The sequence below is a fragment of the Scyliorhinus torazame genome, chromosome 2 (genome assembly GCF_047496885.1).
Source record: "Scyliorhinus torazame isolate Kashiwa2021f chromosome 2, sScyTor2.1, whole genome shotgun sequence".
NCBI classification, from domain to species: domain Eukaryota; kingdom Metazoa; phylum Chordata; class Chondrichthyes; order Carcharhiniformes; family Scyliorhinidae; genus Scyliorhinus; species Scyliorhinus torazame.
In genome coordinates, this window is record NC_092708.1 from 314,639,938 (window position 1) to 314,667,015 (window position 27,078).

General features: G+C 42.7%; 1 protein-coding gene across 3 annotated transcripts in view; it reads right to left on the bottom strand.

Moving 5' to 3' along the window:
- Positions 1 to 20,189: 20,189 nt before the first annotated feature.
- The window catches only part of daam1a (dishevelled associated activator of morphogenesis 1a), a 275,266-nt gene continuing 268,377 nt past the window's right edge, over positions 20,190 to 27,078 (bottom strand). For all 3 annotated transcript variants that reach the window (XM_072489195.1, XM_072489180.1, XM_072489186.1), the window contains 2 exons: positions 25,343 to 25,513; positions 20,190 to 22,232 (listed from right to left, as the gene is read on the bottom strand). In XM_072489195.1, coding sequence (XP_072345296.1) covers positions 22,029 to 22,232; positions 25,343 to 25,513 — 375 coding nt within the window. In that variant the 3' untranslated portion in view covers positions 20,190 to 22,028. The remainder of the gene's footprint in view (positions 22,233 to 25,342; positions 25,514 to 27,078) is intronic.

Genomic DNA, 27,078 nt, shown 5'->3' on the forward strand with positions numbered 1-27,078 from the left:
TATACTCGGAATGGAAGTTGGCTCAGTAATATGAAAGAACAAAAGGGAATTGTGGTACAGATTAGTCGAACATCAATGGCAGCACCGCAGGTCACAAAACTGGAAAACAAGAGAACAGAATTCCAGGTTTAATCCCAAGAGACAAAGTACAATACAACGCAGGAACAGACCCTGCCTTCGGCCCTCCAAGCCTGTACCGGTCATGATACCACCCTTGGCCAAAACCCTCAGCACTTCCTAGTGCCTTATCTCTCCATACCCATCCTATCCATGTATTTGTTGAGATGCCTTTTGAACGCTGTTAATGTATCTGCTCCCACAACCTCCCCTGGCAACGCGTTCCAGGCACTCACCACTCTCTTCTGTACAAAAACCTGCCTCGCACTTCTCCCCATGGACCTTAAACCTATGCCCCCTGGTGACTGACCCCTCCACCCTGGGAAAGAGTGCCTGCTCATCCACTCTATCCATGCCCCTCATAATCTTGACGGCCTCTATCAGACAAGCCCACATAAAGAACCATTAAGACCTCAGTTAGTGTAATGGATTTCACACTGTAGAAAAGATAGGGGCTTTAGAAGGGGTGGGGGAAGAGCACAGATTATTTGGGATTTGATACAAAAAAAAATCCTTACACAGATTGAGCAGATGATAAGCCACAATGAAATGAAATGAAATGAAAATCACTTATTGTCACAAGTAGGCTTCAAATGAAGTTACTGTGAAAAGCTCCTAGTCGCCACATTCCGGCGCCTGTTCGGGGAGGCTGGTACGGGAATTGAACCGTACTGCTGGCCTGCCTTGGTCTGCTTTAAAAGCCAGCAAATTAGCCCGGTGCTAAACAGCCCCTGAATGTAAGTTTTTAAAATTGTAAAATGATGGTTTAGGTAGATAGACAGAATTCAGGGACTGAGGGACCATAGATACAACAATAATTTTCTATGTAAATGATCCAAACCTTATCGACAATAGCCTTAATTCTCCAAACTTTGGTCATTCCCCTCGTGTATTTTCTGATCTCACTGTGAAGCCACTGCCGTTTCATATTTGTCTCTGTCCATCTCCATGTCAGCAGTTCACACTCATCTTTTCAAAAGCTTTTGCCAAGGTACGGCATGGTAGACTAAATGACTGAGATCAGAGCAGGTGGTGTCAGATGCAGCATGGAAGACTAAATGACGAAGGTCTGAACAGGTGGTGTCAGATGCAGCAGAGAGGACAGCAAGCTGGCTCCAGAAGAGAAAACAGAGTGCTCAGATAGGCAAAAGGTAGGTCTGTGGTGTGACCACTGTCGTTCATAATCTACATGAATGCTTTTGACACAGGACGTGGGAGTACCATTTCAAAATTTGCAGTAGCAGCAAATTGGGGGATATACTGAGGAGCACAGTGACAAAGTACAAGACGACAATAATAAAGCTGTAGAATGGACATGTAATTGCCAATGAATTTCAATATAGGCCAGTGTGAGAGGGTGCATTTTGGTAGAAAGAATACGGAAACCACATACCGCTTGGAAAATAAGAATCTAAATGGGGCAGAGGAACAAAGATCGAGAAATACAGATACACAATTCACTAAAAGTGAGAACATTAGTTCATAAGGCCATTGAAAGACATCGGAAGCATAAAGTTCAGGTCTCGAGGGGAGAATTAAATAGTAGGAGGTTATGTTAAAACTTCCATAGCAGCCTAATTAGACCATATTTAAAGATTATTGTGCACAATTCTGCCATTCATAGTGCAAAGGTATAGGACTGGATCTCACATGCAATAACAAAGCAACAGCACTAAGCACTGATCTCAAAGACAGCTGCTCACAAAGATTTAGTAATCTGTGGCCTGAACTTTCTCAAAGTAAACTAATCTAGCACCAGATTTAAGGGGATCTCCAGGCATCCATGAACGTGATAAATAGCCAATGACATTGAAGTACCTCATGGATAGCAAACCAGGAAATAAAATACATTGAATATCCTTCACTTTTAAATTAAATTTTTACAGGGTGAAAATAACATGAGATTTGCCTACACATGAGATTATGGTTGAAGCTAAAGTAGTTTTTATTTTAATTATAATGGAGATATTTGATGTTCCACAGATGAGTTTTTGTGGTCAGGAAAATTGTTCAGCGGTGACTACAGATTTAGCGGCCATTAAAACACCACAGTTGTTACACATTATTCCAACAGGATGTACATTTTTCCAAGGATTTTTACAGCGAGACTAACAGTGTAAAAAGGGCAAGTTCTTATTGGTTCAATGATTTCTAACTGATTGCAGTCTGGGTTTTTCATCAAAAAAATACCCCATGAAGAATCATAAAATCACAGAGCAACCTCTGGATTTCTGCATTGAACTGAACATGTCTGGACTCCAGACGGTGTTTCCCGTTTCAGAGGAGTAAATGATGGTGAATGCTGACAATTTTGCTGTCAATACTAATGCAAAATCAAGGCTTTAAAGGGCTGGAGAAAGTGCAAAAAAAGGTTAACAAGTTTGATACCAGTTCTGAGAGAGTAAGCTGGACGGAAAGATGGAGTAGTTGAGTCTAGAGATAACAAGGGCATGCAAGAGGGTTTCTTCAGTAGCTGAGCTGAGTCAAGCAAAGTCGGGCCATCCCCACATGCTATTCACACTTAGACACACAACGGTTGTTGATCACTGCTGCTACACACTGAATTCCTCTGCGTTCTTGGGACAAAATTTTATAAAACTGGCCGCCCTAAAATTCAGCTGGTTAAACTAAAGCCTCAACCACCCATGAGTGTGAATAAGATGGAGACTGGTCGGAGAAATTGTCCGCCCACTCCACGCATCGGCCAGACAGGCTGAGAGAAACACATACTTGATTTTCAGCACTTTCCTTTGAATGTCTGATCTCTCTCCTAAACTTATTTAAAACAAAAAATAGGAGAGTTTCACATGGTGACACACAATTGCAACGGGTAATTGGAACAAGGGAGAGAGAGAGAGATAAATGCAGATTTTAAACAAGGGTAATAACACGATACTATGCTTGATTACACGGACGACAGACAAAACTACAGGATGAATCCAGGAAGACTCCTCCTAGTCAACATCATGATCGGAGCCACCGGACTCAACTTACAGGATTACCTAAATGTACAAGACAAAGTAAAACCGTTACCATTACACTCAGGGTACCTATGGTTTGCACCACCTGGTGTAGGGGAATGTGAGGACAGCACTTTATGGATAAACCGCGACATAAGCATCCTATTTGGCTGTAATAATCAAAGGGCAATAGTAGCGTCCAGCGCGCTGCTCTGACCTGGCTAACTGAACCTCCTTAAGTCTACCATCTAACAGAAGCTGAGTTGGGGTGCGCTCGGTAAGAATCGTGATCGGGTTGAGGCCCATAATGTTTGCAAAATACTGAACTGCCCAAAAGACTGCAAGCAGGTGTCGTTCACAGCCAGAAAATCCTTGTTCCACGGGATCTAAAATTCTAGAAGCATAGGCTACTGGTTCTAATCTGTCATGTCGTTCTTGTAGGAGTACTGCTGAAAGGGTTTGCTCCGTGGTTGCCACTTCAATGGCATATGGCAAGTCAGGGTCAGGAACTTGCAAAGCAGGGACTGTTGCTAAGGTGCACTTTAAATCGTTTACTGCGTCTGCGTGCTGTGGAAGCAAATTCCAGGGGGTGTTCTTTTTTAAGAGTTCTGAGAGTGGGGCGGCTTTGGTGGCGAAACCATCAGTGTGATTCCTGCAGTATCCTACCAAACCTAGAAATGAACGGAGTGCACTTACATAGCGGGGCAGGGACAATTTTACGATGGTGTCTATGCGCTCTGTTCAATCTCTCTTTTGCCGTGGGTGATAATTGTCCCTAAATAGAGTACCTTCTCCCTCATTATTTGGGCTTTCTTGGGGTTTACCTTACACCTGATGGAATGGAGCAGGGCTAGCAGAGCCATGTACTCTTCCTTGGTGTCAGTTTGCAGGAGTAGGTCGTCTACATATTGGACTAGGCATTCGGGGCGGGAGAATTTAGAGAGACCAGTAGCTAATTGTCTATGGAAAATGGAGGGGGGAGTTGTGGATACGTCCACGAGTACTGCTGACCTTGGAACGTAAAAGTAAATTTGTATTGGCAAGCCCGGTCTAGAGGAATGGACCAGAAACCATTGCTAATGTCCAGCACGGTGAAATATTTTGCTTGCACTTCCTGTTTAAGCATAGTCGTGGGACTCGTGGCAACGGTGGGGGCAGGGCTGTTAAATGGGTTACTTTATTCAATTCGCGGTAATCAATTGTGAGGCGCCATGAGCCATCTGACTTTTTAAACTGGCCAAATTGGAGTATTGTTGGTGGATGCAATGGGTCGAATTACAGCTTGTTTTAGTAAACTGCTTATTACCTTGGAGATTTCGTTCTCAGCCTGCTGGGGAAAGCCGTACTGTTTCTGTGGTTTGGGGTCTGGGCCTGAAATTATAACGTCTCCTGATGTTTGCCCACAATCGTGTGCGTGCGGCAAAAACATTTTAGTGTTTGTTAAGCACCTTCCTGATGGTCATGTCAGTTATAATTGCTGAAGGATTGAACCAATACTCCCCCACTGAGCAGATCTATTTACATAATTGCCTACTGATAGCGTTACAGGGGCTCTTGTTATTGTAGACATCTGCCATACACACCTAATTACGCGTTCATGAAATCCATTCCTAAAATGTGCTCTGCAGTTGGGGGTAGTTCGACTAGAATGACAGGGTGCTTAGTGGCTATGGTTCCCAGGTGGACAGGAATAGGGGCTGTTATGTATCCTTCCTGCATATGCCCAGTGAATCCGCTTAGGATGATCATGTCTGTAATTGGCCAGAGGGTTTCGATGAATAGGGTGGATGAATTTAGCGTGGCCCGGGAGCCTCCTGTGTCCAAGAGAAAGTCGACTGACTGACCCCGAACTTTGCTTGTGACTACCGGCCTTCCGACATTATCCCAACGCGTATCACAGATCCACAAAACCTCAGTCGTGGGAGTTATAGGCCAGATCATCTGCGCGGCCGTTTACGGCATGCATGGGGCGAACTTTGCCTTCTAGCTGGCGTGGGTGGCTATCATGGTCGGGCCTATTGTTTCTTGGCGGGGGGTTAGGGTATCCCTGTGGTCTCTGGTATAGGTTATAAGGTGCCGGATTCGGTCTATATTCGCGGGTGAAGTGTCCCGATTGCCCACAATTATAACATGACCCTCGAGGCGCATGGGTGGACCTGGTGCTCTGGGGTATTGCTCTCTGGGGTATTGTTCCCTTGGATACAGTTCCTCTCCTCTGCCCTCATTTATCAATGCGGGTTCCTGACTAGTCCAAACTGGGTGCATGGTACCTTCTAAGCCATTCTGTTGTATTTGTTCCTGCAGCAACTGTTTCCATGCCCTAGATAGACGTCTGCGTCTGCTTTGCTGGGTCGTAGTTTGCGCAAGCCTTTCTACCTGCTTCCATGGCATGCAAAACTAAAGTGCGGGACCATTTAGTAGTGTCCTCAAGGTTAGCGCGGTTTAACTCCCCAAATACTGCCTTGAAATGTATCCAGAGGCGACCAGCGAAGGCAGTAGGATGTTCCCCTTTCCTCTGCCTACATTTGTTCAAGCTCTCCACTGGATCCCCTTATCCGATAGTGGTTAGTATGGCGTCCTTCAATTCATCGAAGGTCCCCACTCCTACATTTTGGGGTTCAGGTAGAGCTGATCGTACGGATTGGCCAAGGCTCATCACTATTAATTTGACTTCGTCCCTTTCATCTAGACCGTACATAACCTTCTGTTGGCACACTTCCTCAAAGAAGCTATGTGGGTCTGCAGTGGGCTCAAATGTGGTGATTTTATTGCATGCGTTCCTTAACTGGGTAACCGTGAGAGGGGTGGTGTAGGTAATAACGGGGCCTGGAGTATTCCCTATTCTTCTCTCCGTAGTGACCGGATTCATGGGTGCTAGGGCAGTTTCACTACTCACTGGGGTTGGGGTGACCTGTGCAACCGGGCCTGCTGGTGCGGTTCTTGCTGGGATGGGTGGCAGTTGCTTACGATTTTCGGTTCCATCCACATACATCTGTGCGCTTTCCTATAACTCTCCCCAATCAGCCATCTCTTCCTCCTCTGTCCCTGCTGTCCCGAAGATACATATAAATCCATGTTGAACCGAAAGTAGCGCCTGTAATCTTTCTATCACTCGCTGGCACTTGGTGTGGTCAGCGGTACTCTGCCTTTGCTCCTTAGTGGACTGGTGGAGCGCTCTTAAAGCTGCCTGTAAATTGGCACATTTGTCTGTTAGCTGAGTGACCTTTTGTTCAGTCTCCTCTCTTACCAAGATAGCACGTTGTGTGTCCTGGTAGGCCTTGTCGTACTGGGTCTGGAAGCTGCTAAGATGAATTATACTAGACTGGGGGGCGTGTTTAATATCCGTGATTTCCCTATCCTTGGTGGCTAACATCTCCCAGAGTTTCTCATCATTTTTCCTATTCTCCTCCTCCTTCTCTAACTGACCGCGGAGTGCCTCCACGACCTCCTCAGTTCCTCTTAACTGAGACAAGCAGCACACTATGGCCATTGGCTTCTAAACTTTGTCGCATTTTTCTTGTAAATGTTACACAAATCCTCCCACCAAGTTTGTCCCATCTTCCCTGGACCTGACTCGGTGTTTGCACAAAAATTCGCCCATAGGGGCCATCCTTTCTCCTTTAAGTACTTTCTCAACACATCCTCCCATACGGGCCACTGCTCTGACATGTCGATTACCTTAACATTAGTTTGTTGCTGCAGATTCATCTTATTCTCTAACAATTGCACTGCCATCTCTTCACTAATTTAATTTGGAACGGGGGAATAGGGAGTCGATCAAACTACGGGTATGGCTATATTCCGGTTCACAATCCCTCTGGATTTGCGTACAAGTGTGCAGAGTTTACCCTATCCTTCCCTGTCAGTTACGCATGCGGTTAGTGCACACTTCCGAAATTCAGTTATTTGGCCAATACGAAACTTGCGCTTGTGGTTAGTTTTTCATCCAAACTTTTTAATCCAAAGTTGTGGGATCTTCTCGGAGTAACAAAGTCACTTCTAGTTGAGTCGCACCAGAGTCACCAGTAAAATGTTGGCTCTTTTACCTGAACCAAAAAACGCGAGTACGTTTCTTGTATTGGACAAATGACCACACCAGTATATTAGTTCAACTATAATTGATTATTAAACACAGGCTTGGTTCTATGCGTAATAATCTACATGCGGCTACTTATTAAACTACACCAAACAACTAAAATGACCTTTACTTAACTTCCAAGTGACCGGCTCTGTGCAGGTTAGATAAGGCCTTTATCTGGATCCACACGTGTGTCGCTCGAAGTCTTCAGGTTCATCTCGGCTGCGGCTCGTCCTTCAGGTAGCGATCGCGGGTCCTTGAACTTGGCTGGTCGATATGCTGCAGTTGGTCGGAGCAGAGGCCGGCCCCAAAAGAGACCGAATACTGGTTGCGCAGTTCTTCTTATCCCCTGATCTTTTGCGCTCTTTTGGGCGGTCCCAACTCGGAATCCAAATGGATCGATAGGGTTTCGATCACCCTAATCAATGCTGGCCAATTAGGGGCAGGTACCTCAATGGCTTGGGTGGGTCCTAGCTGCTATTGTCCAAGGCACGTATGCACTCCCATATAAGGTAAATAGGCACCCCCCCCCCCCCCCCCCCCGAGTCTGCTACTGTTGCTACGTTTCGATCTGTGCCCCATTGTCCTGGGGGAATCGGTGATTGACCTTTAGCAGGTGTGAGTTTCAGTTAGGTCTGGTTTCCCTTTGCACAGTACACAGGGGCTGTGTACCGTCCGTGTCCCAACCTGACCATAATTCCCATTATCCTTTGCGGGTGGCCATTTTAGATGGCCACATCATAAAGGACTTTAATAAGAGCTGTTTCAATATTGTGGTGGGTGGGAACCTGATTGGAGAGATTCAATCAGAGTTCCAGGAAAGAGATGAATGGATTTGGGAAGCAACAACATGCTTAAGGATTTAGGAGAGGAATGGAAGGTTAGTGATGGAATGGTAGCTTGCAAGGGCAAAATGGTCACTGATCACCACATTCCACAGGAAACTCACAAAAGCCAGCTAAGGATACAGCATAATATACTCAGTACCATAATGCAGCACCATCCAGCAGATTAATGAACACTCTCGGCACTTTTGGCTGTGTTGTCCTGTTCATTTTTCTAAGAGCCAAGAGGAAAATAAAGCATCAACAGCAGTAATGGCACAAAATATATTACATTATTCCTTTACACCACTGGATTTGAATGGAGGTGATGCTTCACCTCCTTTACCTCGCTCAAATGAGCAAGCAATTGATTTATTCAGAAATTTGATTTATCAGATTAATCACTTCTGTTAAGGTATTGGGAATTTTTTGAAGCACTGTGCCATTAGAAGGCAATATTCCCAAATCCCAGATAGACAGAATTCTGATCACCTCGGACCACAAGGGCTTCTGCTCAAAAACGTGTGTTGGTTGTTTTGTTCAAGTAATCAACCTCAAAATATTCTTTCTCCAGTACAGGACAAATGTAATTCCTTATGCTACTAAATGGTTGTGAACCAGTGAGGGAAACAACAGGCAGATTGTTGGTAGACTTCACTATTATAATGGAGTGATGAGGAGCCTCTAATTTGCCAGCTCAGCCTTTGGCCGACTGAGGAAAAACCATATTAGAGGACGAGGATCTCAAACCTCAGCCTAAGGTCAAGGTTTACTGGGCACTCTCATGCGCTTCAGAGACAATGGCAACTTGCAACGGGCACCTTAACATTGGAGATGTACCATCAGCCGTGCTATCATTTCATCCTCTAAATGCAGTGGAAGGAAAGGTGGTCCAACAACAGCATTCTCTCCCAAGCCCACATGCCCAACATCAGGGCACTAATCAATCAAAATCAGCTCCGCTGCGCTGGGCATATCATTCGTACTCCTGACAACAAACTCCCACAGCAACTGTTTTACATAGAACTCCGTGACCGGGATGGAGGTTTCCAGGAGGAGAGCAGAAACACTTTGCAATGTCCTAAAAGTATCCCAGAAGAGATCAAACATCCCTTTGACTTATCTTGTGACTGACCAAAATGAAGGTGGCTCACTTGGGTAGGCACTGAACACATTAGTAGATGACTAAGAAGTCCAATGCTTGCTGCGCACACTCTGCCATAGATGGATTAGGTAGTGTTTGATGAGGCAAGTGGGTGGGACGCTTGGATTTTGGAACTTGGCCTCCACGTGGGCCTGTCACAGACATTCTAAATGGTTAGCACCTTCGCAGATGCTTCTTTTTCTCTAGTTTGGAGTGAGATCTCAAGAACAATATTCCATATACCCATGGGGATGTTGCATTTTTCAGGCAGGCTTTGAGGACAACCCGGAAAAGTTTCTTCTGCCCTCCTGATAATCACTTGCCATAACTAAGCTTGGAGTATACAACATATAGAATTTGTTTTGGAAGTTGTGTGTCAGGCATGCAGATGTAGTGGCCAATCCAACATATCTGATTAGCCATAACCAGTGCCTTGATTCTGGAGATGGCGGACTGAAGAACACTTTTTATTTTTATTCATTCATGGGATATGGATGTTGCTGGTTAGGCCAACATTCATTGCCCATCCCCAATTGCCCTCAAGGAAGTGTTGGTGAGCTGCCCTCCTGAACTGCTGCAGTCCATGTGGTGCAGGTACATCCTCAGAGGAAGTTCTAGGATTTCGACCCAGAGACAGTAAAGGAACAGCAATACATTCCCAGGTCAGGATGTTGGGTTGCTTGGAGAGGACCTCCAGGTGTTGGTATTCTCATGTGTCTGCTGCCCCTTGTTCTTCTCTAGGAGGTAGTGGCCGTGGGTTTGGAAGATGCTAAGGAACCTTGGGGAGTTCCTGCAGTGCATCTTGTAGATAGTGCACATTGCTGCTTGTTTGTCAGTGGCAGTGGAAGTGGCTATTTGTGGACGGGGTGCCAATCATGCAGGCTGCTTTGTCCTGGATGGTCATACAGCCCAAAAAAGACCCTTCGGCCCATCAAGTCTCCACCGACAATAAATACACCTAATCTCACGCTAATCCCATTTACCAGCACTTGTCCCATATCCTTGAATGTGATGGTGTTTAAAAAGCACTTGGATGAACACCTGAAAGGTTGCGAAGTTTCAGCCTCCACTACCTTCCCAGATAGTGCATTCCAGATTCTCACCACCCTTAGTGAATTTTTTTCCCCCTCAAATCCCCTTGGAATCTCCTGCCCCTCAACCTTAACCTATACCTCCTTGAGATTGGCCCCTCAACCAAGAGGAACAACGGTTTCCTATTTACCCTGTCCAAACCCCCAATCTTATACACCTCAATCATATCCCCCCCTCAGACCTCCCTGCTCTAAAGAAAACAATCCAAGTCTACCCAATCTCTCCTTATAGCTCAGATGCTCCATCCCAGGCAACATCCTGGTGAATCTCCTCTGGACCCTCTCCAGTGCAATCACATCCTTCCTATAGTGAGGAGACCAGAACTACACACAGTACTCCACCTGCGGCCTAACAAATGTTCTGTACAGCTCCAACATAACCTCCTTGCTCTTGTATTCTATGCCACGACTGATAAAGGCAAGTGTCTCATAAGCCTTAACTATCCTATTCATCTGCTCTGCCACTTTCAGGGATCTGTGAACAAATACCCCAAGATCCCTCTGTTCCACTGAGCTTCCGAGTGCCCTGCCATTCATTACATATTCCCCTTGTCCTGTTTCTTCCTCCAAAGTGCATCACCTCACACTTATCAGGGTTAAATACCATCTGCCACTGCTCTGCCCACCTGACCAGTCCATCTACATTTTCCTGTAACCTACGACTCCCTTCTTAATTGTTAACCACCCTAGCGATCTTAGTGTCGTCTGCAAACTTACTTTCATTTCCCTCCCCCTCCACCCCGTTCTTGCCTATGCTAATATCCATATAAACGACATCAACTGCATTTCCTACATCCACACACTCGATCACTTCATCCAAAAATTCTATCAAATTTGTTAGGCATGGTCTCCCTCTAACAATGCCACACTGACCATCTCTAAACAGCCCATGTCTTTCCAAGTGGAAATTAATGCTTTCATAATTTTCTCCAGTAGCTTCCCTACTACTGACGAGATTCACCCATCTGTAATTCCCTGGTTATCTTGACCATCCTTCTTGAAAAGTGCAACATTAGCGGTTGTCCAGTCCTCTGGCACTTCCCCCGGGCCAGAGAGGAATTAAAACCTGCGTTAGAGTCCCTGCAATTTCCTGCCTCGCCTCCCACAGCAGCCTGGGATGCAATTCATCCGGGCCTGGGGATTTGTCTATTTTTAAGCTTGTCAAAGCCTCTAATACCTCCTCACTTCCTATGTCAAACTGCTCAAGGTCCTCTGTCACATTTCCTGAATTCTGTACCCATGTCTTCCTCTTGAGTGAACACCGATGAGAAGTATTCATTTAACACCGTAGCAATGTCCTGTGTCTTCACTCACAGATTGCCCCCCTTGGTCTCTAATGGGCCCTATTCTTTCCCTGGTTAACCTCTTACCCTTGATGTATTTATAGAATATCTTGGGGTTCTCCCTAATCTTTTTTGCGAGTCCTTTTTCATGCCTCCTTTTTGCCCTTTCTGTATTCCTCTTGGGCCACAGTTGGATTTCTCCCTTTAGACTTGCTAGAAGCCTTTCTCTTCCTCCTCATCTAGTCCTGGAATGTCCTAGACATCCTGAACTTCCTCCTACATGTCCCCCTGTAGGGAACATGTTGGACCTGTACTCTCCCCATTTCCTTTTTGAATGCCCTCTACTGCTCCGCTGTAGATTTTCCCACAAGAAAAATTGGCCAGATCCTCCTTTATTTTAGTAAAATCAGAACAGTCTTCTGCAGGTCGTTTTTCCTTGTCCATAACAAACTTGACCGTAGCATGTTGTGGTCACTATCACTAAAATGCTTCCCAACTGCCACATTGAACACTCGTCCGGCTTTTTCCCAGCACTTCTTCATCTCTTGATGAGCCTTCTACATATCGATACAAAAAACACCCCTGAATACATTTAAAGAAATTCATCCTCTCTAATCCCTTTACACTATGACACAATCACTATCCCAATTTATGTTGGGTAGTTGAAATCCCCGAGTATAATTACCCGATTATTCTTACACACCTCAGTAAATTGTCCACATATCTGCTCCTTTATTATCCACTGCCTCCTTCGGGGCCTGTAATACACTCGCAGTAATGTGACTGCTCCTTTTGTTACATTCCCAGGAATGTGACTGCTCCTTTTGTCACACTCCCAGTAATGTGACTGCTCCTTTTGTCATACTCCCAGTAATGTGGTTTCCCCTTTTGGCTTCCTAAGTTCTGCCATAAAGGCTCACTTGAAGACCCTTCCAGGATATCATCTCTCCTCATTAATCAAGGGATCAATTACTGCAATGCCACCTCCCTCTTGCCTAAATATCATATACCACGGGATGTTAAGTTGCCAGTCCTGCCCTTCCCTTAACCATGTCTCTGTGATGGCAACAATGTCATTCCATGTGTCAATCTACACCCTTAACTCCGTCTTATCTATTACATTCCTAGCATTAATGTAATGAGCATCCAGCCTAGTCTTTCTCTCGACATTCAACTTATCTGTACTCACTCAGACTTGCTTCCTTTACGATAGCATGATGTATCTCCATTTTACTAATAATGTATCCCATCCTTCTGCCATACTAGTTTAAATTCCTTCCAACAGCACTAGCAAACCTACCTGCAAGGATATGGGGCCCATGTTGTTCAGGTGCGGACCGTCCCTCTTGTACATGTCCCACCTTCCCCAGAAACGGTCCCAGTGATCCAATAATCTCAAACCCACCTCCTGCACCAATTTTTAAACCATGCATTCATTGGCCCTATTTTCCTATTTCTCTCCTCATTAGCAAGTGGCAAGGGAGTAATCCAGAGATTACAACCTTAGAGATCCTACTTTTGAATCTACTGTCCAGCTCCCTGAATTCTTGATGCAAGACCACACCTTCCATTCTCTGACAGCACTACTTTGAGGTACCAGTACCCTCAGCAGATTCCAAAATGGAATACCGATTTGTGAGCAGGACTCTGGAGGACTCCTGCACTACCTATCTGTTCTTCCAGGACCCATTTCCTTTTTTCCTCTTTGTCACTCGAGCTATGGTGTGACCATCTCTCTAACGTGCTATCCATGTAACACTCAGCCTCGCGGATGCGCCAGTGTCGCCAGCCGCTGTTCAAGCTCCGAAACCCCGAGCTCCGGTTTCTGCAGCTGGAAGTACTTCCCACACATGGTCATCTAGAACAGCGGTAGGGTCCAAGATTTCCTACATGTGACAGGCCACACATTCTACTCAGCTGTCCTCACTTGACAAATCTAGAAATCTACTTTTAGAAATCATGGAATCTACTTTTCCCCTCAAAAGAATTTTGTTTTAGCTTCAGCTATTTAGACACAATCCCTAATGTCAATTACTCAATACTGCTTACCGCTTGCTTTCCTGTTATGTCACTCTTGGAATTTTTTTCAAACTCAGCGCACTGTCTGTAATCAGGAGATTTTCCTGCCCTGTTTGATCTGATGCCATGATGCTAAAGTTGATGTTGAGCACTCCCAGGGTAACTTCGTTCCACATGAACATCAACTGCTCTCCCCTTTGAGAGCTGACTGGTGGTGATTTAACCGGAGGGTCAGCACACCTCAGACAGGGAGCAAGGTTGAGAAGGAGGGCCTTCATAACCCAAGCGAGTCAAAGCACAAGGAGGTCCTTCGGTCCATCAGGGAGGTGGTGGCATAGTGGTATTGTCACTGGAATAGTAATCCAGAGACCCAGGCTCGAGTCCCACCACGGCAGGTGATGGAATTTAAACTCAATAAAAATATCTGGAATTAAAAGTCTAATTATTCACTGCCGCCCTGATTTGGAAATATATCGCTGCTCCTTCACAGGATGTCGCCCTGGAATGCCCTCCCTAACAGCACAACAGGTGTACCTACACCTCAAGGACTGCAGCGGTTCAAGAAGGCAATTCAACATCACCTTCTGAAGGGCATCTAGGAATGGCCAGTAATGCTGGCCTAACCAGTGATGCCCGCAACCCGTAAATGAATATAAAAAATGGCTGTTGCAGGTATCTCTTCTAATCCCATTTTCCAGCACGTGGTGAAAATGTTTTTCCTCAAATCCCCTCTAAATCTACTGCTCATTAACCAGGGACCATATATTTATGGTACTGACCCCTCAACTAAGGGGAAAAGTTTCTTCCCATCTATCCTATCTATGTCCTTCATTTTATACACCTCAATCAGGTCCCCCTCGCAGACCACCCCCCCTCCCCACACACACACCACAAGAACAAACCCAGCCTAACCAGCCTCTCTTCATAGACTAGATGCTCCAGCCTAGGCAGCACACTGGTAAATCTCTTCGGCACCCTTTCCAGTGCAATCACATCCTTCTGACCAGAACTGCAGGGTGCTCTAGCTGTAGCCTAATGAGTGTTTTATACAACTACATCATAACCTTCCTGCTGTTATATTCTATTCTTAATTCTGCTTCTATATCTATGAAGTTATGAATCATCGTGCCTTCCTTTGGGTTACAGGACAACAGGTGGGGTAGAATTACTCTTTGGCCTCATCTGTTGCTTCTAGGGTTGGGGCATAAACACGGACTGTGAAATACTGTTTCTGGGCTGAGGTGAGCCAAAGGGACACAATATGTTCATTTATCCCTCAAGGGAGTTTGCAGTTACATTCAAATTTTTTATGGCTAAGCCAATCCCATGGAGATAGCATTTTCTTCTGATTTACATTTACAAAAGGTGTTCCTCGAGCTGGCCTTCACTTACCCAGTGTCTCTCACAGCAGTGATGTCGATGTCATTGCGCTGGAGTTCAACGACTGTGATAGCGATGTGACATTCTGCTCTGTCGCTGCTGTGATTGACCAAGAGTTCGGATATTCCAGGCTCCAAAATTCATTTTGATAGGGTGGAAGATGCCTGTGCGTGGTTTCTTTTAACATGGGATAGCTATTACACACCAACTAGCACTGTTGATAGAGCAAGGTCTTTGCCCAATGTCAGGGATAGCATAGATATATATAGCATAGCCCCTAACCCCCTCTATCCTGGGGGCCCACAGTCCAGCTGGCTTGTGGGTCGATGTCGAGACAGATAACCAAGTCAAAACCTGCCCTCCCCTGTCGAGTCATTCCGGCCTGGGTTTTGGGACAGCAGCAACTCTCAAAATCCACCACCCTCATTCACTCATTCCTTTACTTGCTTTAGTCTCAGATTTTAATGTTGCTTTTGAGTCCCAAATTTTTATTTTCAAATTGTAATCTTAATGTGGTAAGGATGAGGTACGTCACTGTAGTTTTGACTTTACATTTTGGCTTACCTCATTTTCAAAATGTGCACAAAAGCCAATGGTTTCACAGCCACGAGACCAAAAGAATGGTTGATAATTAGCTATTACGTGACCAAATGTGGCAGTCTGCAGATTGCCCATTGGATTTAGCAGTCATCCCAAATCCGAATGGACACAAGTAATGTTCGATCAGAAGAACTACCTGGAATATTAAAATTGGAAGTTAAAAAATTAAATAAAATTCTTATACGTCAACTATTTTGATAAAAGAATTATATTAGTAAGACTCAGCTAGCACAGAGGACTAAACGTAAAACATTGGTCAAACAGTCCACATTGTTATTTAACGAATGCTGCAAATCAAAATTGATGAATAAGGGCTTGGTTCTAGTTTCTCTTCCAGCACCTAGTGGTGCACAAGGCAGACTTTCACCTGTTTCCGTGGCAAGGTTTTTCCTGGAACAGGTCCTAGCCCAGTCAATTTCAAACCCAGAATCGTGGGTGGGTCGTGGGCGCCACGCGTCACGGCATTCCCGATCGCAGGAAGAAGTGCTCAAAAGCACGACGCCAGCCGTGATTGGCTTTCAAAATGCCTGCTGTTCCACACATGCGTGCCCCCTCAGCAATGCGCAGGCCAGGAGCCCAGCGGAGCAGAATGCCTCACCCGGACGTCAGTGCGCTGACTCAGAAGCAGGTTTATTTATTTATTATAAAATCGCAAGAGTCTTCCTGCCTGGAGCGGTGGCAGAGAGCAGGCCATGTGCTCGAGGCGAGCAAGAGCAATTCCTCCATCTTGCAGCTGCCAGCAGTGCTGGTGTGAACTCCAGGGCCTCTGGTAAACAACCCATTAAGAAGCTGAAAACAGGAACAAAGCAGCATAAAGATGATTATTTGAGGTGTGGGTTATTAGTTGTGGTACTGCAAATCAGGGTTCAAAGTTAGTGTGTGTTATATGCAGGGAAGCACTGGCAAATGGAAGTTTAAAACCGTCAAAACTTCAAAGATATTTTAAGACTAAGCATAGCGAGTTTGAGGACAAACCTCTATTTTTTTCAACGGATGCAGTGTGATCTTAAATCATCAGCCGAAATCATTATCAGAAATGTAACATGAATAACAAAAGAAGTGAGATCATGAGGGTCAATGGTGGGTCGCAAATTTCGGGCGGCATGTATCAAGGTCGGCCAGCGTGGGTCCAGAAAGGTGGTCAGTTGGTAAAAATGGGTCCCGCGCAAAAGTAAGTTTGAAAAGCACCGTCTGCCCTAGCCTATCGCCAGAGGCTTATAGCTTGAGGGGCACCACTCTGCATCAAGCATAGCCGACCAGAGGTCTCTCCCTCTCTTAACGCCTTGGTCATGTAGTTGTAGTTTAGTAATTTCTTGTGGGCTGTGAAACCATTATTTATTTATTTATTTTTAAAAAAAATTTGAAGATAAGCCAAAATGTAAAGTCAGACCTTAATCATCCCTGCCACATTAAGATTAAAATTTGGGAATAAAAATTTGGGGCCAAAAAGCAACTAAAAAGCAACGTTAAATTCTGGGACTAAAACAACAGTATGACAAGCAAATGGTTGTGTGGAAATGCTTATGTAGAAAACAGTTAATGCAGGACACATCACAGCAAAGTGCCATTCAAGGAGATGCGCATTAGTAATTCTTACATTTGAAATGTAATCTCTTGTATGCCATATAAAGAACCGAAAAATTAAGAAACCTTAAAATGGTGTACTTTTTTGTCAATTCTCCACATACAGAGGCCGTGATTCTCCACCACGGTGATTCTCCGTTATGCCGGCGCTCGGGGGTTTCCCGATGGCGTGGGGCTGGCCCACAATGGGAAACCCCATTGACCGGCCGGCGGAACGGAGAATCCCTCCGGCGGGTCAGGGCAGAAATGTGGTGCGCCGGGGCGGAGAATCCCGCCCAGAGTATTTCATATTGCAATTGTTTACAGCAATATTTTACTATAATAATAATCTTTATTATTGTCACAAGTAAGCTTACATTAACACTGCAATGAAGTTACTGTGAACATCCCCGTCGTCACACTCCTGCGCCTGTTCGGGTACACAGAGGGACAATTCAGAATGTCCAATTTACCTAACAAGCACGTCTTTCGCTTTTAACTTAAGCCAAAAGAATGAATCAGAGCACAGTTACTTGTAAAGTTATTTGTGCCCCCTTGTTTGAAATACAGATTGAAAACTGAATGCATCATCTTTGCATTTGCTACCAAAATACAATGGCCAAATAATTTCAACGGTATATTTTCAAAAAAGACAGTGCCAGTTCTTTATTCTTTGCTGATAAGTGGACTTGTATTTGGAGATATACTTGAACATTTCCAAGATTGAGCTATTTTTGACTAAACTCTGAGCTGCATTTAAAAAAAATACTAAGTATCGTCTTTCTAAAAGTTTATTCCGGCATGTCATGATACACATGCATGCGTTACAGCAAATAATCCAAAGGATTTTGAACCCTCTGAACATCTCAAACTGCTTGTTTAACATACCTAGTTGACTGAATCAGGAACGAGGGGAGCAGTTCATTTCATATTAGACTTTCATAAAAGAGAGAAATTTGTTCCACTAGTCTGGGCTACATTTAAACTTGAATTCCAGATGTTAAAATTGAGCAATTAAGTGTTGTAGTTCAGTTCGAATAGCTGCACAATTTTCAAATACTAACCAATATGGGGGCGGCATGGTAACACAAGTGGTTAGCACTGTTGCTTCACAGCGCCAGGGTTCCAGGTTCGATTCCCGCTTGGGTCACTGTGCGGAGTCTGCACGTTCTCCCAATGTCTGCGTAGGTTTCCTCCGGGTGCTCCGGTTTCCTTCCACAGTCCAAAGATGTGCAGGTTAGGTGGATTGGCCATGCTAAATTGCCCTTAGTGTCCAAAAAAAGGTTAGGTGGGTTACGGGGATAGGGTGGAGGTGTGGGTTTAGGTAGGGTGCCATTTCCAAGAGCCGGTGCAGACTTGATGGGCTTAATAGCCTCCTTCTGCATTGTAAATTCTATGAACAAATACCGAGGGTATCAATTACGATTTGATCCAAATTTGATCAAAATCAGTTCAAGAGATCTTATTGACCATGTACATTAACTGTTCACCCAATTATCTTTTCTAAAATGCAATCTCTGTTTCAGCCAAGGACCATTCGATCTCACTCTTGAAGCTGTGCAGAGAAGTTGCATATTCTGCAAAAGCTGGAAAACACAATCCAGAGGCACACTACTCAGAGAAAGAATCAACTTCCTAACATCCAGTCTATCCCTATTTTTGCATAATTTAAATGCACATGCCCAGCCCTCTCCAAGCTATCACACTATATAATCTCGCCCTTATATTATTTATTTTATTTTATCTATATTAGGTTGTCTTGAAACCCTGCATTGCTTTAAATAAATACTTAACTAAATCAAGAATAGTGCAGGATTCCCAAAAAAAGTTTCCACAAGAATAAAATTATACAAGTAAATTTCTATGAAGATTATTCCCATCCTCCAAACAGTCCTCTTTGTAGTTTATAGGTACTTTACATTTTTAAAATTTGATTTCAAACCATTCATTTATATTTTACATTTCCAAAATTTCATTACTATTTTCTATCAGAACTAATGGCTATATTTGTTCATGACTGAGTCGAAACACTCAACCGTGGCTCCATAGGTTGCACTCACCTCTGGATCAGAAAGTTGCAAGTTCAAGTCCCGCTCCAAAGACTTGAACACAGAGACTCCAGTGCAATACTGAGGGAGTGCTAGGTGTCATCTTTCAGATGAATTGTTAAACCAAGGATATGTTTGTTATCCCAAGTGGATGTAAGAGATTCCATAGCACTATATCGAAGGGAAGCAGGGAGTTACGCTCAGTGTCCTGGTCAATATTGATCCTTCAATCAATAACAAAATGAACAGATTATCCAGTCATTATTACACTGCTGTTGGTGGAAACTTGGTGTGCACAAATTGGCTGCCGAAATTGTAATAGTATTACAGGTCAACAGCAATTTGTTCACTGTAAAATATTTTAGGACATCCAGAGGTTATAAATGGTGTATCGGTATAAATCTTTCTTTTAGATTTGCTGTTCAGTTATTTGGATTTCTGTGCCATAATGTTATCCAGCATTTGCTGACAGGAGGATGATTCAATTCAACATACACCACAATATCCTTTACTTCACATCACACAACCATATATAGAGATTAGTTCAAAACTTTGTTAATCTCAGAATTTAATATTAAAATACTTCACATCTAGCATCAGGTAGTAAGACCTTGGAAGTAGGATTTTGATGAAAGTTTGGAAGTAGCCCGAAAATGCCTGAAAGACTACCTGGCGGTTTACTAGAAGCAGCAGCTTTTCCAATAATTGATGAGGTCAGCTTGTCAACATTAAGCTACTGCAGTGCACAAAAGCCTGAGATGGCATGTTCTTTAGTGAAGTTATGATTTCAGTCGAGAAAATTAAAAAATGTTTTAAATGATTTAACACAAAATGTCATTCACATATGTAAAATGTGTACCCAGTGCACTGCTTCATCAGACGTTATAAAATTGTCTCCAACTTCTTATTAATCCACAATCAAGCAGCAATAATGAAAGAGAGTATGCAGCATTATACCATTCTTCAGATTATATGTCAATTTCCAACATTGTAAATTGAAGAGCATTTAGTGCCTGTTGCATTTTTAAAATCCACTACATTTTACAAATAGTCACCATCGTTTGACAGGATACACAAAACAATTGTTCAACTACTTTTCTTTATTGCATTTTACCATTAGGATCTTACAAGTCAAAAAGGTACACAGCATTTGTGACTGCTCACATGTTATAATGACATCCCACTAAATTACCGAACAAATGAGATTCTTAGTGTACATTCCGGTTTACAAATATTATAACCATTTTTTGGCATTGTTTAAAAAAAATTCATCAAATAAACCCAAGAAACCAATGAGCTTCTTCTACCGGAACCAGCACCAATCTAAAATACTTTTTAATCGTGGCACATGGAACTGCTTTCACTCTTCCATTTTGGAAAAGAAAAGCAAAATGGGCGTTTCAAAGTCGGTAAGGTAAGACAGGGTGTACACTCATGTGGACACACATGTACACATAGACTTACACAGACTTACACACACGCGCACACACACACACACACACACACACACACACACACACTCAGACCTAAGCTTTTATAGTGTTCTCACTCTTTACAGGACCAATCAGAACACTTATTTCCCCTAGCCAATATTTTAAACTGCACAGTGTCCAAACAGTTTTGAAACAAAACATCAGATCCTGAATCACAAAACTTTACGAGAGCGAGCCCTATTCATAAACACAAACCTGTTTGCAGGCACTTTGGTTAAGGGATCAAGTCACTGTACAGTGAAAAGAAAGGCTCTTCAACAGTTGCTACCAAATTAATGCCTTATGATTTGGCTAGAAAATTTGAAATAATTTGTTACAGTACTTGAATATATATAATGTCTGACACCTCTTCCCAAATATGTCCAAATATAAATAGGCTGTAGAGTTAGATTGTCCTGAAATATTCACACTGTCCTTTTTTACAATAGCCATTTTCATTCTGTAGTTATGAGTTATAGTTAGATACGAGGTTATTAAAGTCATTTTTTAATTCAAGTTTCAAGCACACAAGTTTTTTTTCCTTTAAACAAAATTCTCCACTTTTCCCCACATTTCTCCCCCCCCCCCCCCCCCCCAAAACCAATATAACCGACAAGAACCATTTCAATTATGTGTGTGTGTCTGGTTATGGTCCTGCTGTAGAGCTGCCAGCAGCAAGAAAAAAGGTTCAACATTTCATTGCCCCTTCAGAGAACCCTTATTACCATCCCCATTAATTATGGAATGTTTTTATAAAAGCAAAGGAAATCTGGATATCACCAAAGTACTATAAACATATTCCCATGATCATACTCATTTTCAGTCAGAAAATAGTTTGAGTAAACAGTGTTTAAAATAAAACATTTGCCAACTAAGAATTGTTTCAAAAAAATGATCAAGGGAAATTACTCAATTCCTTGGAACCAGGTCAAAAGCCACAGATGTTTGAGGGTCTTCAGCAATACACATTTCAATTGTTCCTTTTATGCTCCACTTATTTAAGTCTATCCGGTCTTTCCAGCATGCTTCAGCTTCAGATTCAAATCCAAGCAATCATCAGCTCCATAAATCTAATTGCATCAGCACCATCTTTAATCCATTAGGTTGCTTAATTTTTCATTCAGTTTGGATGGAATGCTTACGCAGCAGAACATTTGTGGAAGGGTATGTTTGTATTATGAAATCACAAAAACAGAGTTCTACTCATTAGTTGTGTGAATCCTAGGAATGCTTGAGTGTTTTCTGTGCTTCAGCACCACATCAACAAACTTCTCTTATATGAACAGTGGTGCATGCAAACCCAGCTATAAGGAGGGAAAGGAGCCCGCTATGTAGAGCAGCAGCCATTAATAGGGCCAATCGGCAGTATAATCGGTCAGTTTAATCACAACAGGACAGTAACACGCAAGCAGGCTACTACATAGCCTGATTCTGCACTACAGGTGAGGCTCAATAGTTGAGCTTTGTGACTGGTCGTTCTCGACTACCATCCACTTGGCTGGTGACACGCTTTCGGTTGCGCTTCAGCTTGAAATCTTTATCAAAAACCTCTCCTGAGCGTAGAGCTGAAACCAGGTCATCAAATTCTCCTCCCTCTTCACTACCTTCTTTTGCCTTTTTTGCTTTACGCTCTCGCTCTCGTTGTTCTTTCAGCTAAAAGAAAAAGAATGTAAAATTGTTTCAACTGGAGAAAAAAAATCATGTCTCATATTATATATATGCATAGTACAGATGCAGAATTTACTGCTAACTCAGTCTCATTTAACATGGCGATAAGGATGTTCAGTAAAACATGAGCATTTTTAAGATAATTTCATTTTATATTCATTGTAGTGAGTTTACAAGGTCAAGGAAGTCATTTTGTACTTAGTCAGAAACAGATGATTAAAGAAGTAATTGAATTATATTTGAAGATTTAATTAATCATAATTATGTTAAATGATTGGGTTATACATAAAATTCTTTAAGTTTTTTAATTCCATTCTGCAATTTCTGTAAGACAGTACAGTTTCTGTGAGAAAGAATCTATGATCAATTTAAAGTGGTTAGCAGCGAGTTCACCAGGGCTTTGGCCAAACCTTATTTAGGGTCAAACCTTATTTGGAATCAAACAATGTCTGGAACACATGTACAGAGTGTGAAAGGAGAGGTAAAATGACGAGTTCCATTATATTCTTATCTGGGACAATTTTCACAAATGAAAAGTTTCTGAAAGGCCCAAGTGGATTGAAAAGTCTCAAAGCTGGAAAGGAGGGAGGTAGAAAGCAGGAAACCAAGGGCCAGGTAGTCTATCCAACATCGGTCATGGAAAAATGCTAGAATCTATCATTAAGGGGGTAGTAGCACAATATTCAGAAAAACATAAGGCTCAGTCAACATGGTTTTGTGAAAGGGAAACCTTGTTTAAAGAGTTTTTTGAGGATGTAATAAGCAGGGTAGATAAAAGGGAACTAATAATGTAATGCATTTGGATTTTCAAAAGGTGCCACATAGAAGGTTCTTGAACAAGAGCTTATGGTGCTGGGCATAATATATTAGTAAGAATAGATGATTGGCTAACTAACAGGAAAAAAATAGTTGGGATAAATGGATCATTTTCAGGTTGGCAAACTGTAACTGGTAGAGTACCACAGGGATTCGTGCTGGGGCCTCAAACATTTACAATGGCGAAGGGATCAACTGCATTGTAGCCAAATTTGCTAATGTTATGAAGATAGGTAGGAAAGCAAGTTGTGACGAATTTACAGTCTGCAACGGGCTATAGATAAATTAAAGTGAGTGGGCAAAAATTTGGCAGCTGGAATGGAATGTAGGAAAACGTCAAGTTCTTCATTTTGGCAGAAAGAATAGAAAAACAGATTATTTAAATGGAGAGAGACTGCAGAATTCTGCAGTACAGGGGATCTGGGTACCCTTGTATACAAATAGTGAAAAGTTTGCATGCAGGTACAGCAAGTAATTAGGAAGGCAAACAGAATGTTCGCCCTAATTGGAAGGGGGATGGAATACAAATATAGGGAAGTTTTGTTTCAACTCGACAGGGCATTGGTGAGACCACACCTGGAGTACTGTGTACAGTTTTAATCTCCTTACTTAAAGAAAGGTATACTTACATCAGAAGCAGTTCAGGTAACGTTCACTAAGCTAACTTCCTGGGGTAAAAGATTATCTCATGAAGAAAGATCGAGCAGTTTGGGTCTATACTAATAGGAGCTGAGAAGAACGAGAGATTATCTTATTGAAACATACAAGGGTAAAGGAGTCTTGGCAGAATAGATGGTAGGAGGATGTTTCCTTTCATGGGGGAATCTAGAACTAGGGGCACAATTACCTTTAGGCAAGGGGCCTCCCATTTAACATGGTCATATGCAGGAATTTAGTGGGAATTATTGTATCTCAAGAGGGTCGATAGTCTTTGAAATTCTCTTCCACAGAAAGCAGTGGAGGCTGGTCATTGAATATGTTCAAGGCAAGCTAGATTTTCTTCTGACAATGGAGTCAAAGCCACAATCCAACCAACCATGATCTTATTGAATGGTGGAATATGCTCAATGGGCTGAATAGTCTACTCCTGCTCCTTGTTCTTGATCTTATGACACTACATGTGCAAATGAAGTTTTAAAAAAATAACCGGAGTACAGACCAACCAGAACAGAAACCATTTCAGACCATGTGTGAAATGCACCCACAAAACTGGTCGCATAAAACTTGTAATTAGTTACAATAAAAACAAGCAGCAAACATACACTAAGTATCACCAACTCAGCTGTTTTACTAGTAATCTGCAAATGGTCCGTTGGACTTTAAAAGCTGTTACAGGGGCAGCATGGTGGCGCAGTGGTTAGCACTGCTGCCTCACGACACCGAGGTCCCGGCCCTGGGTCACTGTCCGTGTGGAGTTTGCACATTCTCCCCGTATGTGTGTGGGTTTCGCCCCCACAACCCAAAGATGCGCAGGCTAGGTAGATTGGCCACGCTAAATTGCCCCTTAATTGGAAAAAATGAATTGGGTATTCTAAATTTATTAAAACAACAAAAAAAATAGCTGTTACATCCTAACCCAGGCTGTGTTCACTTCATACTTTGCGAACAACAAGCCAGGAAGGAACAATCGTGTCGAGGAAATGACTCAAATCTCTATGCCCAGTTCTCGGAGTAGAATATTTCCCAAGGCACAAAGTCTGGTAACTGCCAATAACAGGACTATTTGGAAAAAAAACAATGGTATTATTTCAATAAATAAAATATGAGTTATCCCCAGTTTTGCAGCCAATAGTTATCCCTCAATCAACATCAGAAAAAATCTGGTCGTTATCACATTGATATTTGTGGGAATTTGCCGAGCGCATAGTTTAAAAATTGTTTTTATTGTGCTTCCAATATTACACCAGTGACTTGTTGACATTTGCCATAAAGTATTCTGTGGCATCTAATATTATAAATGGCACTACATAACTGTACTCTTTCTTTAAAATGCTGTGTAACTGTAAGTCTTTCTTTAAAATACAAAGACATCGAACTGACTTCTAATGTCCTGCTAACCATTCTTGGGGAATATCCAGATTGATTCAAATGTGGAACTTGGAATAATTGAAATGAATTGCTGCTACACCTTGCAATCTTTTGCAAATATAAAACTCAAAATACCTACTAAATCTGAAAATTTGATATTATTTGATACAAAAAAAATGAAAGCATCCAGAGCAGAAAAGGCTGTCTTGCATTTGAGAGTTTATGTTTCTCTCAAATTCATATCATCTGACCTGCGCTTCCATTTTTGCCCTTCGTTCTTCCTCCTCTTTTCTCCTCCTCATGTTCTCGTTTTCTTGTTTGGCCTCTGCGAAGGCTTGGAGGAATTGATCAAAAATCCCAAAGAATTCATCAGGTTGTATTTTGCCGGTTTCTTCTCCAAAGTGCTTTACAGCTTTATTAAACTAGAGGAATGGATAGTGATGGAAGAGGAAAAAAAAAAACACAAATTTGCTTATAGGTCAATGTATAAATAGCAAGCAGATTTGAAACACCCACAGACATAGTTATCCCTGCAGATAAAATTGCTCAAACAGTACAATAAATCTTCAGTCGCACAATCAGAAAGTTCAATTTATGACTAAGACACCAAATCTTCAATTTTCACATGGATCTTAGCTCAATATACAAACCTGCAATCTGATGCACTAGGCCAAGCACCAGCTGCTAACACAGGATGTAATTACTTCTCATGATGATATCTACAATAAATTTCCCAACTGGATAAATTTCACATTTTGCGAAACAGCAGTGAGATTTCCTCGAGACCAATATTCAACACAGGAAACATTTTTAAACTTGGAAAACTTCTTCCTCACCTTAATTTTTAAGTAATGTTAGAATTTCCCTTGTATCAATCCCAAACCTCATCCAATGCTATTCTGATATTTTCCTGCTCCCCTCCTCCAATGCTATTCTGATATTCTGTTCAATCGTCTGATGTTTCCCTGCCCTCCCCCTCCCCCCCCCCACCGCCCCAAAACCCCCTTTCCCCCACCAATGGATCATCTCCAGCAGGGACCAACAAAGCTCTGCAAGAAATCTGAATCCTATGACAGTATTTGGCACCATTTTCTGTGCCTTCCCCAACCCTCACCCCAAAAAGCTGACTGCTTGTCCACCATATTCAAGTGCATTATTCCAGCAAAGCTCCAGTTATACCCAGAGTCTTTAGCATGCACAGAATTACGAGAGCAGGATTTACACATTAATTAATATGCAACCTAGTTAAGTTAGTATTCTTTGTTCTGGATTTCAGCATGCATCTTTAGCTCCTGCCCCCTTCCCCCTCTCTTCAATCTTGTTGTTCTCCTTATATCTATTTTCCTTTTTGGGGGCAGGTTTAGTACAGTTGGCAGGACGGCTGGTTCGTGATGCAAAGCGACGGCAACTGCGTGGGTTCAGTTCCCCCATGAAGGAACCTTGCACCTCACTCGAGGTGTGGTGACCCTCGGGTAAAATCACCACCAGTCAGTTCTCTTAAAAGGGGAGAGAAACCTATGGTCCTCTGGGCGTGTGACGACATTTACATTTATTCTTCCTTTACTTAGCGAGATCTAATAAAAGCAGCAGTAAAGAGTAATACACAGTGTGGTGCTCAGTACATCATAAAACTATAGTAAACATTTTATTAGCAAAACATTCATTTGTGGAGTTGCTTTGATGTAGCTTTCCTTTCCCTCTTATCATACAGTTCCACTATTAGTACCATCTGTGCACATTTCTTTATAGTCCGGAGGCAAACATATTCATTTTATTAAAACAGGAACCAGGCATGTAGTTAAGCATTTGAATAAAGGATGTGTAACCACAGAGAGTCCCATGAACACCAGGTGGTCAAACATATATTGGTTGCTGAGCTAATTTCTGCATGGCCAACACTTGTGTTCAGATATTACATAATAACAGGATTCTACCAAAAGGCAGGAGCTTTTCACTTCCGAGGTTAATTTATGGATGCTCTCCAAAG